General features: G+C 46.1%; 1 protein-coding gene across 1 annotated transcript in view; it reads left to right on the top strand.

The window, feature by feature from the left end:
• Positions 1-17,566, top strand: part of ipo11 (importin 11) — a 157,004-nt gene that overhangs the window by 41,871 nt on the left and 97,567 nt on the right. The window contains exons 14-16 of the mRNA XM_036527298.1: positions 1,970-2,017; positions 4,240-4,345; positions 14,437-14,563. Of these exons, the coding sequence (XP_036383191.1) occupies positions 1,970-2,017; positions 4,240-4,345; positions 14,437-14,563 (281 nt within the window). The remainder of the gene's footprint in view (positions 1-1,969; positions 2,018-4,239; positions 4,346-14,436; positions 14,564-17,566) is intronic.

Here is a 17,566-nt window from a genome sequence, read left to right as displayed (position 1 = left end):
TACAGTGAAATATCCAGGTGTATGAGAGGGTGATGTATAAGCAATGTAATCCCGCCTGGATAGGGGCATTAATAATGCAACATGTCAACTGAGAAATGCGTTCCTCTGAACCGCCCATAAAGTGTCAACCTGAATTGCCTGTGAAGCCTCAAATGGAACACATGAAAAATACATCAGCAAATCCTTTCTGACATCTTCTGTAATTTTTTTTTTTTTTTGCCTCTGCACCCCTGCATTAAATATTTGTAAAGCGTAATTGCCTATAAAGTTCAGATAATGGGGTGATTTAATTTTTTTTTTTTTACATTATAATTTATTGTTTTCTGTTGATATTGTTTGCTGTGATGTCTGTTCTGCTTTCTGGTACTGGAAGAGTTTGCTGATCCTCTGATCAGTAATGGTGTGTAATGTTCCACTCATTGGCAAAGCTGGTTGTGTCAGAGTGAATGTGGACAGAGATTATATGATTCCACCTAATAAAGAACAGCTGTGATCAGAACTGGATATTGCCTCAGACATAATGACAGTGATGGAGAGTGGTGGGAATCTCGCACTTCTCCAGGGAAGGTCCGATGGGGGGGATGTTGATGCTCCAGTGAGAGACAAACCGTTAAACGTTAAGTGTCCGAAACGTTAGCGCTAACTGGGCTCCAGATGCAAAGATCACCTGCAGCAAAGGTGCTTGACGGTTCTGTGCATCCATACCAGAAATGCAAGTGATTTCGGGCAGGTTCTATGGGTTAGTCCTTGAGTGTTGATGCGTTTATGTCCTCCAAAGGGGAAACATTGTCATGTATTATGACCGATAAGAGGGCACTGGTGGATGCAGGCTGGTTTTGCAGACTCTGTTCACTGCTCACTTGTAAGTCGGCCAGTGCACGGTAATGGGAAAGTGCAGCACGTCAGCTCAGCTTCAGCTGGTTACAGTGGAAATAAGGTTAAGGATATGAGACCCATTAGCCATCTTCATTTTGTAGGGGATCTGACAAAGGCGGGTGATGATAATCATAATTATTGCAGCGAAAAAGAAATCAATCCCTCAGCTTTTCAGTGTTTGCTGTGTGTTTTTTTCCTGTTTTCAGTCTTCACAGATGACAGGGGTGTGTTTACTGGGACAAAAAAGGAAGACAATGACAATAATTATCACACATAAATAATGCACATATTCATTCCTTTTGGCTGGGTTATGAATTGTAATGTTGGATCAGCGGTGCGGATGTTGTATTTTCCCCACATTATCTTTCTTTTATGTTGTCTTGTTTGCTGCAGAGCGCGAGAACTGTAATGTAACCATGTCTAAACCTCCTTTTACCAGGTGATAGCCAAGACAGGTGGACCCAGATAGTTGGGTTATGGGGAGTATTGAATTGTGCCTATATTGTCTTCATAATGACCTACATCTTTCAGTCTTCAGTCATAAGCTCCTTTATGAATAATAAACAATGTTCTCTCAAAGCATAGATGGGGGAATACGGAAATAAAACACTGACCTGGTTGAGGTGGCCAACAACATTTCAGAACTTCCATTTCTTATGACAATAAATATGTACATTTACGTGTAACAGTACTTTCATTTTTTTTATTCAATCACATGCTTATTATACACACATGCTTATTATCATTATACAATTATTATTGTATCACTCAGCTATGAGAAATAATTGTCTTCCTTACAAAAAAAATATTAAGACAATACAATAATAAAATATTAATGAAAAAATAGCACCCAAGATTGCATTAGGGTTGGGAAAATTGTAAACAAAAATGAATGTTTCGGTCTGGAGTGAGAACTTTCTGGGGTTAAGTCTCTGACCCGTCTCGCCTGGTCGTGTCTTAGTGAATTCAGAATGAAATTTTAATGAACTCGAAGGTGTCAGAGGGGTCACAGTGAATTGTGGAGGGGGCAGCATGTTGCCTGTTTCCTGGATGACAGAATATCTTGTCCTGATGTTGTGTCTGCATCTTTCAGGACCAACTAACGTGGAGGAGCCGGTGGCCCTGCTCATAAAGGATGCAGGTACGAAAGCGCGTCCCTCTCAGACCCGCACGCTCTTCCTCGCCCTCTTTTAATTAACGCGTCTCTCCAATCTCCTACGCTTAACCACCGTTCTTAAACTCTCATGACTCTCTTACACACTCACCCTGCCCCCCCATTGTAAAATAGCGTGTGTCTCCAAACTCTCACAGCACATTTACATAGTGGTACAATGAGGCTTCATGGACCCCATAGCCAAACCTTATGACTGGTTCAGATCAGAAAGTCACTAATTAAACCATTGTTGAGATCTTGGTTGGTTTTCAAAGGGAAGCAGTGTAACAGAAGAATTTCAGCCTTAATCGTTTTATTCTAGTCTGGGTTACAGTCACGTTCACATTCTGTGGCCTCTGTTTATTGCATATGGCCCCTTTATTTTCACATGTTTTTCTTCAAGAAATATTTTCTTATCAGCTGAAGTAACTCAGTTTACCAGTGATTGGATCATATTGTATTAAGTCATTCTAGTTACTAGGGTGAAAGCGGCTTGTGTCATGGATTTGTGGGCCCTGGGGCTGTTGGGTGATATGACCAGTATATTTGAACTTGGGTATGAATTGTATGAAAAACAATAACCTCATCAAATGGGCAAATGGTCGGGTGGTGTGTGGGTGGATGGGAGGAGTGTGTTTAGGACAACTCCCCAGACTCTGTAACAGATTGGTTTTCTTCGTGCCATCGATTTCTCAGATCCTCTGCAAAAACCGTGAGAACTGTGCGTGTCACAGTGGAAGGTGCCGCCACAGGATAGTGGGAACAGGAAGAGAATGTGCTCTCTACTGTATCTGTCAGCTCACGTCGGCACATACCAGCGCTCACTCTGATCATCCACAGGCCTCCAGGGTTTTTTCTGTGCACTTTTCTTTATGTACCTTTCTCTACTGTTATTTAATTACTATATATTTGATTACTTTATCTGACAAGAACAAGCACAATTTACTAGCAATACTCTGTGCAATACAGCTGTCAGATGCATTGTATTAAAATGTTTGTAATGAAGGCCTGTTTCTGACACCAGCCCTGAAGTGGGTTTTAAGATGAAAATGGGGACAAGGCCAACCCCACAGGTGAAATAAAAGATGCATGCAGGCGAACATATTTCAGTTTACAAGTGAGTGCAGATAAAAATGCACAGGTGAATTCAAGGTGTGAGATTGGTAGACAGCAAAAGCAGGAAAGAGGTTTATCTGAAGCGCTGATGGTGTTTTTGTAACCCAGCTATAAAGGCTCCCACTGGAGAAGCTGAATGTGGTTACAGAAAACTTTCATTGCCTATGTTTTACTTGCATGTGCAAAGCACGTTCCCTTTCAAATATGAGGAGGAGGATCCATCCAAAAGCAGTGTCACAGATGGGGTTAAAACCCGTTGCCTCCAGGACCCGAGTCTGGAGCGCTAAGCGCTGAAATGAGATTTCGAGTTCTGTAAGAAATGTCGCTTTCGTTGGAATTAGTTTACAGACACTTTCACCTCACAAACTGACATTGTTGGAGATCTCTCTTGAAAGGCAGATTGGGAAATGGTCAGTGCATCCAGCTGGAAGGGATACCACATTCCACTGCTTTCAGAGCCTGGCACTAGTGCCCTTCAGGATTCAGTGGGGGGGTTCATATTGCTGATGTAGAGGGAAACCACACACCTATGTCCCTATTTTAAATCAGTGGGTGCATGAGAGAAAGAGAGGAAATGCCCTAAACTGGCTTAGGCCTTGGCTAGACCCGCCCAGCAAATCCCACATAAGCAAAGTGATCCAATCCACACATGCAGTGACAGAGACAGTTGTCTCCTGGCTGTATCACACTTGGAAAAATATTGTTTCTACATGTAGAAAAAGCTTTATATTTTTTTAAATTATATAAACATATATATATATATATGAACGTATATACAGTGTGTGTGTATATATATGTGTATGTATATGTATGTGTATATATATAATTTTTTATATATATATATATATATATATATATATATGTATATATTTATATTTATGTATACACACACACACACTCTCACTCTCACACACTCTCTCTCTCTCTCTCTCTCTCTCTCTCTCTCTCTCTTTCTTATTTCGCACACTGCATCCTGTGTGTGTCCTGACCTTTACTGTAAGTCAGGGGAAGCTTGCTAAGGCGGTGACATCTCGGAGTGCAGAGGCTGTGTGTGGAAAGCTAATTTCACCCCCATCGTCCCCTTCCTCTTGTAGTGTACAACGCCGTGGGACTGGCGGCCTACGAGCTGTTCGACAACGTGGACTTTGACCTGTGGTTCAAGAACCAGCTGTTGGGGGAGCTCCAAGTTAGCCATCACAGGTACGGCACCCCACCCTCCCCCACCGCATTCCCCCGAAACACGGCGAGAGGGTGGCGCTGGTGTTCATTCTCATTACCCTTTCTTAATATGCCAATTAGCAATTAAGTAAATAGTATGGTGTTCATGTATAGTCCTTCGGCTATAATGTATGGTTTAATTAAAAATTGCCAAGCACAGCAAATGATTGAGCTAATTAAGAAATAAGGTGGTGAGGGTGGATCAGAAACAAGTGCACATGCACACATGCACGCACGCGCATGCGCACACACAGGCTGCCACCCTGGCCAGCAGCTGGCCACACATAGAGAGATCACAACAGTGTAACACAGGAGACCACAGAGATGAAACACGAGCTAGCACAGAGAGCCCATAGCAACAGAACACAGATCCTGTTGCGAGACCACAGTAATGGAATACAGATTAACACAGTGATGGAGCACAGGCACTAACAAGGACACCACAGTGTTGCAAAACAGGTGAGAGAAGGAGACCATAGTGGAGGAACACAGGCTAGCACAGGGAAACGACAGACTACAGATATCCAAAGTGGCATCACACAGGCAGCAGCTAGTAGTTTATCTTCTTGTTAGCTGCTTGTCTTTATAATAATTGGATGGCCCCTACCTGTAATCGACCCATCTGCTCATTGTGTGTGTCGGGCCTCTCCAGAAGAGAGTAAATAACATGCTCTCCACACAGGGGGGTGTTTTTAGGGCACACCTCACTGCCGCACCTGGTCCAAAGAACCCCTCCCCCACTAAAGGGGAGAAGAGATACAGGAAGTAATATCCCAGCCCACTCTCAGATGAAAGGACCCTGGGTATTCTCAAGATCAAAGTCTGTTTTTTAAATCCTCCTCCCTCTCTTTTATTTAGGTGATCTCCTTTTTTCAAAGGGAATTTTGAACTAAGTCCTTGTCCGTACCAAACTTGTGTGAAGGCACTTTTTTTTAGCAGCATTGTTTGGTCAAATGTGTGCTTGTTTTTTCTATAGCTGGTTTTGAGAGGGTGAAGTGAACGCACTTTTGGAAACTGTTCCATCTGGTGTTCTCAGTTGTTCCCTTTGTCTGAGGCGTGAGGAGGCGATTTAAAATCTGGACAGAAAGTTGTTTGCGAGTCTGTTTGTTGAAATAGCTCGTAGAAATTTAGGCCTGTTTTTAAAGAAGCCAAAGCCATGTCCTGATTTGTGCTGGAACAGAGGCCATTTTCTCTTTAGCAGACAGCAGTATAATGGCATTTCTTCCATTTTGCTGCTTGGGTGGTGACTCTCGAGGCTGTGGCAGCGTGAGGCCCCCCGCGAACGCGTGTCTGTAAATAACGGCCGGCGTATCCGCCTGGCATCGAATGCCCCGTCCTGTCTCCGTGTCCTCTCCAGCGGGGAAAAAGCACATCAAAGCAGAACAAATCTGTCACAAGCGCCATTAAGCAGAGCGATCATCAGTGTTCCGGTAGCCGGTGTGCGTCTGTAAGCAGAGCGATCATCAGTGTTCCGGTAGCCGGTGTGCGTCTGTAAGCAGAGCGATCATCAGTGTTCCGGTAGCCGGTGTGTGTCTGTAAGCAGAGCGATCATCAGTGTTCCGGTAGCCGGTGTGCGTCTGTAAGCAGAGCGGACTGTTCTTTTTGTTTGGCGGTGTTTGCTGTGTGTTGGCAGGCGGGGGGTCAATTCAGAGCAGCTTTGGAACTGTGCCGTTTGCACACTGCGGGTTTATGCTTCAAAGACTTCTGTACTCAGCTGTGTGTGTGTGTATGTCTGCGTGCGTTTCCTGGCTGTGATCCTGGGGTACATATTGAGGTAAATGCTGTGGGAAGCTCCCCTACCATCTTTACTTTATTTGTACATTGCTTGGCCTGATTTCTTTGGGTGTGGAGGATGGGCACACGATTTTCTTCTCGAATCGTTGAATGATTTGTCTTAAAAACAGCTCGTTAGCGCTCCTAGTGGTCAGTGGCAGCCAGCAGCCCACGTGTGCCTGTTTCCAGCCTGCATATGCCTGTAGCAAAGACTTGGGCGTGCGGTGAGGTAGATGGGTTGTGGCAGGGGTCGGGTGTGAGAGGAGGCAGAGGGCGATCGGTGTCAGTCAGGCTTTAAACGAGCCGGGCGGCTGCAGCGGAAGCGGCGTGCGGGGCGAGAGAGGTGCGGGCGTGCAGCTGTCAGTAGCGGAGCGTGAAGGGTGACGTGTGTCACTGAAACCGGGCGTCGGCCAGCCCTTCGATCGCCCTGTCAGTCTCAGAGATGTTGAGCCGACAGAGACCGGGACGGCGATCAGTGCCTCGGAATGGGACTGCTTTGCCGATGTGTGTGAGCCGCTGCCACCTAAAAATGCAAACAGATGACAGCCTAGAGGAGGTGGTGGCAGCAGCTCACTCTGACACTGTGAGCTTGTGTACATTACAAAAGCTCAGGGCTTTTATGAGTTGAAATGTGTCATATATATTACATAAGCACAGAGTGTGATTTAAAATGTATCATGTGTCACACAAGCTCAGGATGTCTGTGAGTTAAAAAGCATGTTGTATGTCACTCAGCCCTGCTTGAGAAGGAGGTAAAAGATACCAGTAGTGAAGCTGAGGGAGTCAGTCTTGATGTGTCATGGATTTCAGCAGGCTTTGGTTTTTGATCCAGTGTTTTGCTGCAGGTATATTCCCAGAGCCTGACTTTCAACAGCTCCTACGTTTTTGTTTCAAAATCTGAATGCAGCAGCTCGGTTAATAAACGCTAAGATGCTGAGTGGTCTGTGGAGCTATTTGAGGCACGATTCTAGCAGATCCTCTGGGTATTCTGCGTGATTTGCTGGCCAAGGTGCCCTCCCACGCCAGGGTTACATTTCCACACGTACGGCCATTGCTTTGACGAAGAGATGGGAGTGTTAATGAGCAGCGTTCATCACGGGAAGCAGCATTTTCGTTTTCCAAAATAATGCTGACTGTACAGCAAGTGGAATGAGAAACATAAATCAAGCGGTACAGCCTGTATAAATAACAAGTAATGTTTAGCCTGAAAGCTACTGCATTTTTTTGAGTAAACTGCTTTTTTTCCATGACATTGTGTAAAAAATACTGTGCTTGCATTACATTTTAAGTGGAGTTTCAAAGCTACTATTTCTATTTGCAGTTTAGAAGCAGTTTAGAAGCAGTTTTTGAAAGCTTCAGAGTGGGTGTTTTCCTGTGAATTGTTCCTAAATGCGTGAAAGTAAATAGAAGTCCCAGGGGTTCTAGAGACACGCAGAAGAACAGGGTGAAATGGTCTGTTTTCGGGGTAATGTCAGGAATTGGTCCCAATTGGGGGGTTCATGTGGGGCGTCTCTGACGTGAGGAGAGTAAAAAGCGCACAAATATATCTTGCGGACGTCAGAAAAAAGATCACATGGTTTTTTTTTTTCAACCCCATCAGGATTGGTTTCTCTGATTCTCTACAGCCTCCAGCTGAACTCCCTCAGCAAGAGATAAAATTCTGCACCCCTGCCTGCAGTGGGCCTCTCATCCCGTATTGCTGCTGTCTGTAGCCCGAAGCTCTTCTCTTAGCTGTTTGCTGTTAGCTGTTAGCCATTAACCATTATGTCATTATTGTGGGTGCAGCTTCACAAGAAGTACCAAAATCAGAAGGAGAATCCGTCTGCACAATGTGACTCTTGGGAAAAATGTATGTTTCTACCTGCACTGCTCCCATTATGAAATGAAATCATGTGTAGGGCCTTGCATGATGTCCTCCTGTGCGTGTGTGCGTGCGTATGTGTACGTTGCGTGTCGTGGTTTAGTTATTCTAATATTAGATTTTGGTGGAATATTCAAATATCAGATGAATGTGAATGATCTTGCAGAACCCCCAGTGCACTTTCTTTTGAACCCACAGGAAGGGCCAGAGATGGCTTTCCTCTGTGAGCGTCTGAGTGTGTTTGTAGCCTCAGCCCTGAGGGTGATAAATATTAATAGCGATGTCTCTCAAAGAGACAGGGGCATTAAAGTTATGAAATATGATCGACGGCCAGAGCACAGACTGTTTGCTCCTTGTCACTGTTCAGCCCGGTCCGATAAGCTGCCTCGATAGAGCGGATTGTCACTCGTTAAGCTCGCGACCCCCTGCCTGGCCACGGCCATGTGCTAACGGATGACTCTGCAGGATGCCAAATCTCTGAGACGACGCCTCCGAAGCTGCGTGCCGGTGATATGGCAGCGGCGGAGCCCACCGGCACAGCCAGTCCAGAGGCGTTTGTTACAAGGCGATGGGTGGAGGAGGCTGGCATCTATTATTCACCGTCTTTTTTTCCCTGTCTCTCTCTCTGGCTCTGAATACAAATCATCGCCATGGGTTTTAGTAGCTTTTGTTCTTTTTCTCTCTCTGTTCGTAGTGCCAGAAATCGCAAAGTACCAGTTTGTTAGCCAATGGTGTTTTTTCATGCAAGCCGTGTGGGGTCTTGGAGCCCGCCGGTTGGTACTAAGGGGTTACTCCACCCACCGTCAGGCTATGACCCAAACACATCTGTGATTCTGTGTCCTGAAAAGAGAGGTAGTATACTTCACTTTGAGTCTGAGGTTATAATCCACATCGTTGTGTTTTTCACAAAGCCACAGGTTCAGAAGGCACTTTCCACTGTCAGAGTCAACAAGGAGAGCTCCTCATTCATAAGCATTGAATTCCAATCTAATAAATATTTTTATTGCAGTCGTGTGTTCCTAGAAATGAGAGGGCTTGTTTTTCCTCTCGTGTCCTTCGGCTTTCATGGGTCTTGCTTCACTCTGGTCCACTGATTTATTTTTTTTTTTGTCAGTTTGGATTAAACTGGGAAGGTTCACTGAGAACTCAGGTCTCTCAAGGATGACCTGGACATTCAAGGTTGCTGGAGACTGTGTAGCCAATCAGCTGTAGGTGGTCAGGTGGTCAGATGTCAAGTGAATTTTCCTGATGGCGGGGGTTAAAACTTGAGTGTCATGGCATCTCTAGTGACCACGATGAAACAGGACCTGGGTTTAAATTTTCACCCCAAAGACGGCACCCTCTACTGCACATTATCCCCATCTCTGTGCTGAGGCCTTAGGTTTACTTGGTCCAGAGCCAAGACTGCCCCCTAATGGCCCGCCAGCACCACTTCCAGCAACCTCATGCTGTGCCCTGGAAGTCCCTCGTTGAAGTTCCGCTGAGCTCAGCGTCATATCTTTGGCTAGAGGGAAAGCATCAGGGTGGCGTGGCTGTGGGTTCAAGGGCGACATGAAGATGGAGGGAGGGGACGGAGGGTGGGTGGAGAAGGGGAGAAGGGGTGTTTTGGCTGCGCCTCTTCCCCTGAGGGACGACAGGCAGAGAGTGGCGCGGAGCCTGCCGCCTGCCAGGTGACATTTCGCTGGACGCAGACGGGGCTGATGTCTAAACTGCCTCTTTCTCTTATGCTCTGTCATTCTGCAAATTACCTTTCCTTTAGCCTCCTGTCACCTCCTGTCTCATCCACCATCCCGAACGTCAGTGTCTCCCAGCAGCTGTGGCAGACGAGACCACTTTTCAAATGCGAGACCGTCCAAAGTGATAGAAAAGATCTCCACAAACAATACAGAGTTACACATTTCTGTAAGAAAAATTGACATATTTCTTTCTGTTTTCTTTTTTTGCCTCTTGTTCACTTTCTGTTCCTGAACTATAACCTCCTGTTGAAGTGATATTGACAATAAGGAAAAGACAGAACAAGAAGTGTCCAGACGGTACCGTGCAAAGTATTTTTCTTCAGCCCAATGTGTTTCAACAGAATGGCATTTATGTATTCTGAGTTATTGAGCGAATAGTTCAGATCAAATCAGTTTTCAGAACAGTATGAACAAGAGCACATTTCCACTGACTGTATGACTTTGTCTTTTGTTTGAACTTGAGATTCTTGAGTTCTGTACTTTTTCTTCTCTCTCCTGTCTCACACCTCTAACTGGGCAGCCAAACCAAAGTTCACTTTTGATAGCAGCAGTTGTGGCGTCAAACCTTCCTGGCAGAATTACACAGACATAGACAGACATAGGTTTACGTTTATGAATGGATTCCTGCACTGCTGATGTAGAAATCACTGTGAGAGACATGACAGAGCTTTAGTCAAGTTAGAGAGATGGGGGGAAGCTGGCGGTCGTGGCAGTGTGGAGGACGCCATTGCCTAGCCCAGAATGAGAATTTAACTTCCAAAATCCTGCTGAAGTTGCCTGTTGGTTTGGGAAGCGTGTCATTATCATGGATAAAGAGGGTCTAGGTCATATAATGTCACGGTAGAAGGCAGCGATGGGGGTAGGGTTCATATCCCAAGGATTGCCCTCTTGAGAAGGCGGTGCTCAAATGAACAGGTTAAAATCTAGATGTACTATTTGCATGCCACGGGAAATGAAAGATGTAAAATTTGCAGCTTGTGATTGGCCCTGGTTAAGGGCTTTTGCTGAGCAAATGCGTCAGCTGGAACATATGCTGTGTTGACAGTCATTGCAATACATGAGTCTGCTGAAAGCCACAATCGCTGTATTTCAGCTGAGCCATTTCGGAAGACATAACACCGGTCACAATAACAGATGCGATACGACATGGAGTACAGAACCAAATTTTTCTTTTAAATACATTTTAGACAATGACATGTTAAATCGCTCTTAATGAGCAAGCCGTTCGGAGGCATTCTACAGCATTCTACTGTGATCAAAGAACGAGAGGCCGCCATTAACGAGCAAAACGCATTTACAGGAGTAAATGTAAATTAAGCGCATACTCCAAGTAAAGATTTACGACGCAGTATGACGCCGCTGAAAAATAATGAAAGGCAGGGTACAAATGGCTGTGGGTGGTGCATGCAGCAGGCCCAGCACGTTGCTGCAGGAGACAGGGGGTGGAACCCCACTTACAGCTTCCTTTTTCACTGGCTCGCTTCTCCGTTTCTGAAGTAAAAATTTGATCAGATCTCAGTCAGCAGCTCCTTATTGCTCAGTCCTTATGGCTCCTCTCCAGTCTTCCTTGCATGTTTGAACATCCGGTGCATTGTTTGAACACTACATTGTGTTATACAGTGCTGTGGAATCCTAAGTAGTAAGGATGAAATAGTTCTGTCAGGGAGTCGTAGTAACATTTGTCTCAGTGCAGCATGTTTGGTCACAGTGCCTGAGAAGAGATGTGATTGGCCTGTTGTTGTTAAAAGCCCAGGTTGCTTGCTCAGTTAACCAATCATACCCTTAATTCTAGAGTGCGACGTCACCTTCTTCAGGGGACTGGAGCTCTCCCGTCTGAGTTACATTGCTCTGGTCTGTCAGGATGATATTTATTTGTATTGTTTCTGTAAAAACAGGAAGGAGATCCAGTAGATCTAATGTACCCTGTCAGAGAGTATTGCTGGAAAACAGTACATTAAAAATGTATTTGTTAGAATAACCCACCCTTTTGAGATCCAGTTTCAGGCAACAGCAATAAAGTGCATCTGCTAATACATAACAGATTGTAACACAAATCTGTATGTATTCCAAAGGCCAAGCTAGATTGTGTGAGTCTGAGGGGTACCAGTCTGAGATATATGGGAAAGGCAGCTGTGCAGCCCCTGCTACTGGGTCATGTGACAGTAAGTGAGTGATTATCAGCTGCTTTTGGGAGCCTCTATTTCAGATATTTTTAGGTGTAATAGTTACACGTTCAAGAAGGGCTCCTGAGTAGCGCAGACGGTACAGGGGCTTGTTCCAAACACAGACTGAACCTGGGTTCGAGCGCAGCTGTGTGACCTGCTGATGGTGACCGGGAGCCTTTAGTGAGGGATGGGGTGGGTACGTTGGACAGGGTGCCCTCGTTGCACCGGGCGCTGCATGTGCCTGTTTGACGATTGCACTCCCTATGTGTGTGCTGCTGTCCAGAGGTTGCCATGGTGAAACAAGTGTAATGTGCACTTAGCGATTCAAAAATTGGGTGGGAAAAATAGCATAAAGGAAAAAATTCTCAAAAAAGAATATTTTATGTATAAACAATAAAATACATATTCATCTTTATAAATAACAATATAATAATACATAAAGCAGGTAGGCCTGAAGGCCTGAAGGCACTAACCAGATATTTAGTGCCATCTGCCCAAATACTCCATCGATGATCAGGTAGAGCCCGGGAGCACGACGGCTCGTTAACCAGGATCCTCGGCCAGCTCCTGCTAGGCGTTGCGAGAAGCAGGACACTCGAGGGAAAGGCCTTGCCCAAGGATATTCAACCAAAAGCGGAATGCGTGCTTTTAATGACCCCCAGTGCACCCCTGGCTATCTGGCAGTAAATGAGTGTCTTTGCTTCACTTTAGCATAGAGGATCATGGGACAGCCGCTAATCATCTCTGCTGGGAGTGACAGCACATCATGAGCGTTTGAGAGCGCTGGCCGCGTCAGGATGACGGAACTGCTTTGACTCACCGCCCGACCGTCAGTCCTCTGCGGCGGGAGGGAAAAGGGGGGGGGGAGTTTAAATGTGACCTGGCCTGACCTGGTCTCAGACACAAGGAGCGAGTTGGAGCGAGCTGTTCCCTGCCAGGTTTTGAACAAATTTAAAGATCAACGAAGCGACTGCCAAAGACACTGTCGGGAAGGAGCGAGGCCGCCCGCCCAGAACGAGCCCCGGTGTCATTCAGAGTTCATAAAGTTCTGATGGAGTAAAGGGCGGTTCTGGACTCACAGTCTGTGAGGTCTGCAGAGACAGAGTGCATCTCCGGGAACCTCTGGCTGCGCGGGCACATTTTCATTATTGCACATGCCTCGAAGTCATCATTTACTCATTATTCATTCATTTACGCATTTATTAATTTATTTGCCTAATACTTTTATCCAGTCATGATGATAGCTATTGCACATATCCTTAAGGGCTGCATGAACAGACGCATGGAGAACAGGCTCTGTGGATAAGACCGTTTGCCAAGTAATCAGTGAATGCAGTACAATAAATTCATGATATTGATAATGGTAAAAACAGAGATGACTGCCACTATGTCTTCCTCCTTGAGGAGGGAAGTGTGCTGTTGCAAGCCGTGCCCCCGCCTCTGTGTTCTGGTGCTCAGGGTCTGGCTGGGTGGTTTTGACCGGTCTGGTGAGGTCAGGCAGAATGTGGTTTTTCTTGGGCTCTGAAAGGAGGAGGCGCTCATGCGCTGGAGCTAAATGTTTCTGTAAGCCACTCTGGGTGACAGTGTCTGCTGAGCAAATGAAAAAGTAGAGAGATATATAAAAGCAGAGAGATAGAGTGATATATAGATGAACAGAGAGACTGATAGAATGGTAAGTAGATCGAAGAATGGGTAGAGTGATTGAATAATAGGTAGATAAATGCATGGTAGGTAGGTAGGTAGGTAAGTAGAGACATAATGAGCACAATCACAGTCTCCTTTCTCCTTGTGTCATCCCCTTCTTCCTTGCTTCTCTCTCCTCCCTCCACACATCGTGCCCTATACAACTGCCGTTCTCCCATCATGTGGCTTTCCATTATATTCATATTATTTTCATTATATTATGTAGCGAGGCACCATTGGCAGTGAGAGTTTCCGGACAGTTTTAATGTGCTGTAAATGAAGGAGTTGCTGACACAGCAGCACTGAATGTCTCCTGGGTGAGAGTGTCTGCCAGGTGATGACTTGGATGCATGAGTGATGTTCATAATGAGAATGATAGCAATAGCCACCACATATTCATCTGCCTCTTTATTTGCTTTGACCTTTCCTTCGTCCTCTTTCCTTCCCCTCTTACCCCACTCCCTCCTTCCTTCTCCCCCGCTACCTTGCTCCTTTCTTCCTTCTCCTTCTCCTTCTCCTTCAGAGTGTAGTTGTGCTCCAAACTCCCCACCCCCTGTGCCAATGAGCACGGTCCCTCTGACTCTGTTTCTGTCCATGTTTGCTGGTTCTGTCTGGTCTGCCAGTGTTTCCTGGTTCTGTCCGGTCTGACAGCATTTGCTAGTTCCGTCCAGTCTAAGAGTGTTCGCTGGTTCTGTCCGGTCTGACAGTGTCTGGTGGTTCTGTCCGCTCTGGCGATGTTTGCTGGTTCTGTCCGGTCTGACAGTGTCTGGTGGTTCTGTCCGCTCTGGCGATGTTTGCTGGTTCTGTCCGTTCTGACAGTGTCTGGTGGTTTTGTCCCTCTCCCTCTCTCTGCAGCTATAAGCTGATCCGTCGCAGAGTGGTCTGGCTCATCGGGCAGTGGATCTCCGTCAAGTTCAAATCGGACCTGCGGCCGCTGCTGTACGAGGCCATTCTGAGCCTCATGCAGGATCCGGACCTGGTGGTGAGTCTGGGAAAAAAAAAATCACCAAACCTGATTTTAAAAACATCTGATATTCAAAAAATGGAAGAGGCGGAGATGGAATGACTAGAGCAGTCCTTCTTATTAAGATATCAATGCCAATGTAAAGGACAGCAGATTCATACGGTATTAGGGTACGATTGTAATGTACTTTTAAAAACTTTCTAAAACTTTTTTGAACATAATTTGTTCAGTTTCATCTACGACTGGAGCTGCTGGGATTTGAGAGCAGCAGGTTTCTTCAAAGTGCTATGTTGGATAGGAGAGTTTATCAAAGCAAATCAAATAGACCTTTTTGACAGATCTAGCAATTCTATATGTAACATGCCAAAAATAGCACAAGAAATGGATATTAATATGTTGGAATGACTTATAATATGTATGTGCCTCCGGTGTTCATGTCTGGCTTTATTAATGTAATGCAAATAATTGTTCAGGGCTGCCTGTAATTGGCCAATACTGCCTTCAGTTGACAAACGCTGCCTGAAATTGGTCAGCTTTGGTCAGCAGGTGGTGGTGGGGGTAGGGTGTTTTCTGAGGGCTTCTTTGTTCTCTTTGCTGTCCACAGCAAGATGTGAAAGCTGTCCTGGCCTCAGTGTCTGTATACACTCACTGTTACTTGCTGCCTGATCTGACATACTTCCTGACACATTGAAAACTCTTGCCTTTGTCTTGCCAAACAACAAGCAGACTGGGACACTAAAATAATGCACGATCCTGTCTACTATTTGAAGCTCCTTGACATGTCTTGTTGTTGGGTTAGGGAAATTGCTCCTTTGGTTGTTCATAAAAACGTGGTATGGGATTTAGAGAGGTGGAGAACAGTTTTTCCTTGTCAGACAGAAACTGTACCCTCATTGGTCCCTTATCGATTAGCATTTGTGTATTGGTTTACAGGATAAAGCAGTTTTATTTGGGTTGTCTGCTGTAATTGGCGTAGCCTTGAGGCTGATTAGTGTCTCTCTGTATCGGGGCGATCAATGACCACCCGGGGGGAGGTGGAGTGTTGCATCCATCACTCAGCCTGCCCTGATCGTTACCAGCCTTCGATTCCACCAAAGCTTAATCCGATAACTCTCGATCAGTGTCGCCCCCTGGTGGGGTTGGCTGGCCTCATTAGTCCTGCCCTGGTTCTTGCAGGCCCGCCTCATTACGCTGAATTATTCCTCTCCGCCATGCTGGACGAGTCCGGCGGCTTGATTATTCATTATCATTTATTATTAATCCGCGGAGCAGATCCCAGCAAATGCAGGGGAACCCGAAGAGTGTATGTTTGACATGGTTTCCGTTACGCGGCTGGATGTTTACCGAAGCGGCGCGTGTGTGTGATGTGCACTGTGCCACCGGGGAATTGGTACAAGCCCTCTTTAGCAGTCACTAAACCACAGCGAGGTTGTACTGGCCGGGCGCTAAGGAAAGAGCTGCCGTCCCCATCAAGGGGGTCCTCTTTGAAGACCTTCTGACTGTTTTAGTGCCCTTCCTGTGTGTGTGTTGCTGAAAGGAAGGATCACCATCCTTGTTAGTGTGTGTGTGTCTCTATGAGTGTGTACACATGTGTGTGCGTGTCCGTATGCATGTGCGTGTCAGGACCTGATGAGCATCAGGTGTGCTCCACACCCAGCGTCAGGATGAGTGTGTACACATGTGTGTGCGTGTCCGTATGCATGTGCGTGTCAGGACCTGATGAGCATCAGGTGTGCTCCACACCCAGCGTCAGGTGTTTCTGCAGGACAGATATAAGCATCCTGCTCCTCTCCCATTCTACATGGAAATGAGTTGCGGCTTATCGTCCCTTTTGAAAATGTTCTGAAAAGTCAATCAAATCCAGCTTCACGTCTCTCCCTCTCTCTTCTCCTCTTCAAAAGGGAGTGTGTGATTTTGGAGTTGGCTTCTTTTGGGGAAACAGACAGCACGGTGCTCTTTTGATCCCCTCAGTTTGTGACAGCTACCTCCCGCCCTCCCCCCGGCGGAGGGCCCAAGGGTGGTGGGGTTCGAGGACGATCCGTTGAGGCCGAGTTTCATCACGTACATCACGTGGCTCAGATTCCCGCCATAATGTGGGATTCGCCAGACAGACAAAACCATGTAAACAACACTGCATGCAAAGCAGACGTCGCCTGTGACAGGTCCTCGCCAGTAGCTGCGATCGTCCCATTTTTGTGTCCACACCTGAATCAAGCAGTGCTCATGGGTTCAGCGCCGGCCTACAAAGCTGCTGAATGGAATTCTACTCTGCTAGGCAGACACTGGCAAGCGATATGACAGACGTCAGTGCTTTACATCACATTACATTATTTACCCAGAGCGACTTACATAGGGTTCTTTACAAATTTACACATCTGGATATTTACTGAGGTAATTTTGGGTTAAGTACTTGCCCAAGGGTACAGCAGCAGTGTCTCAGCGGGGATCGAACCGCCAACCTTTCGGTTACGAGTCCTGCTCCTTAACCACTATGCTACACTGCTGCCCAGTGCTAATTGGTCAATGTTGCCTGTAATTGGCCCGCGCTGCTTGTAATTGTTCAGCGTGTAGATGCATGACGCATCTCCATGGATGGGTTACGGGGTGCAGATGTGAAAGGGCAATGTGGAGACTGGACAATTTCCTGTCTGTATGAAATGCGTCCATAGAGAAAGAAGGCAGAGTCTAGGCTTGGAAAGACTTTAACTACTCCTGAGGCAATAAAGAGATCCAATCTTTAACCGCCCCCAACCCAATGAAAGAGATGAGGACTTTAACTACTCCTGGCCCGATGAGTGAGATGGGGATTTTAATGGCTTGTGTGTATGTGCATGTGTGTGTGTGTGCGTGTGTGCGTGGGGTCGTATGTGCGTGCGGTCGTGTGTGTGTGTGTGTGTGTGTGTGTGTGTGTGTGTGCGTACAGGCATGCTTCAGCCAGTTTGTGTTTGTATATAGGTGTGGGCACAAGTTTGTATGCATGTACATATGTGCGTGTCAGGTTTTGTGTGGGTGTATCTGTGT

The sequence above is a fragment of the Megalops cyprinoides genome, chromosome 4 (genome assembly GCF_013368585.1).
Source record: "Megalops cyprinoides isolate fMegCyp1 chromosome 4, fMegCyp1.pri, whole genome shotgun sequence".
Lineage (NCBI taxonomy): Eukaryota > Metazoa > Chordata > Actinopteri > Elopiformes > Megalopidae > Megalops > Megalops cyprinoides.
The sequence above is the reverse complement of the archived record's forward strand: the minus strand, read 5'-3'. Positions and strand labels throughout refer to the sequence as shown.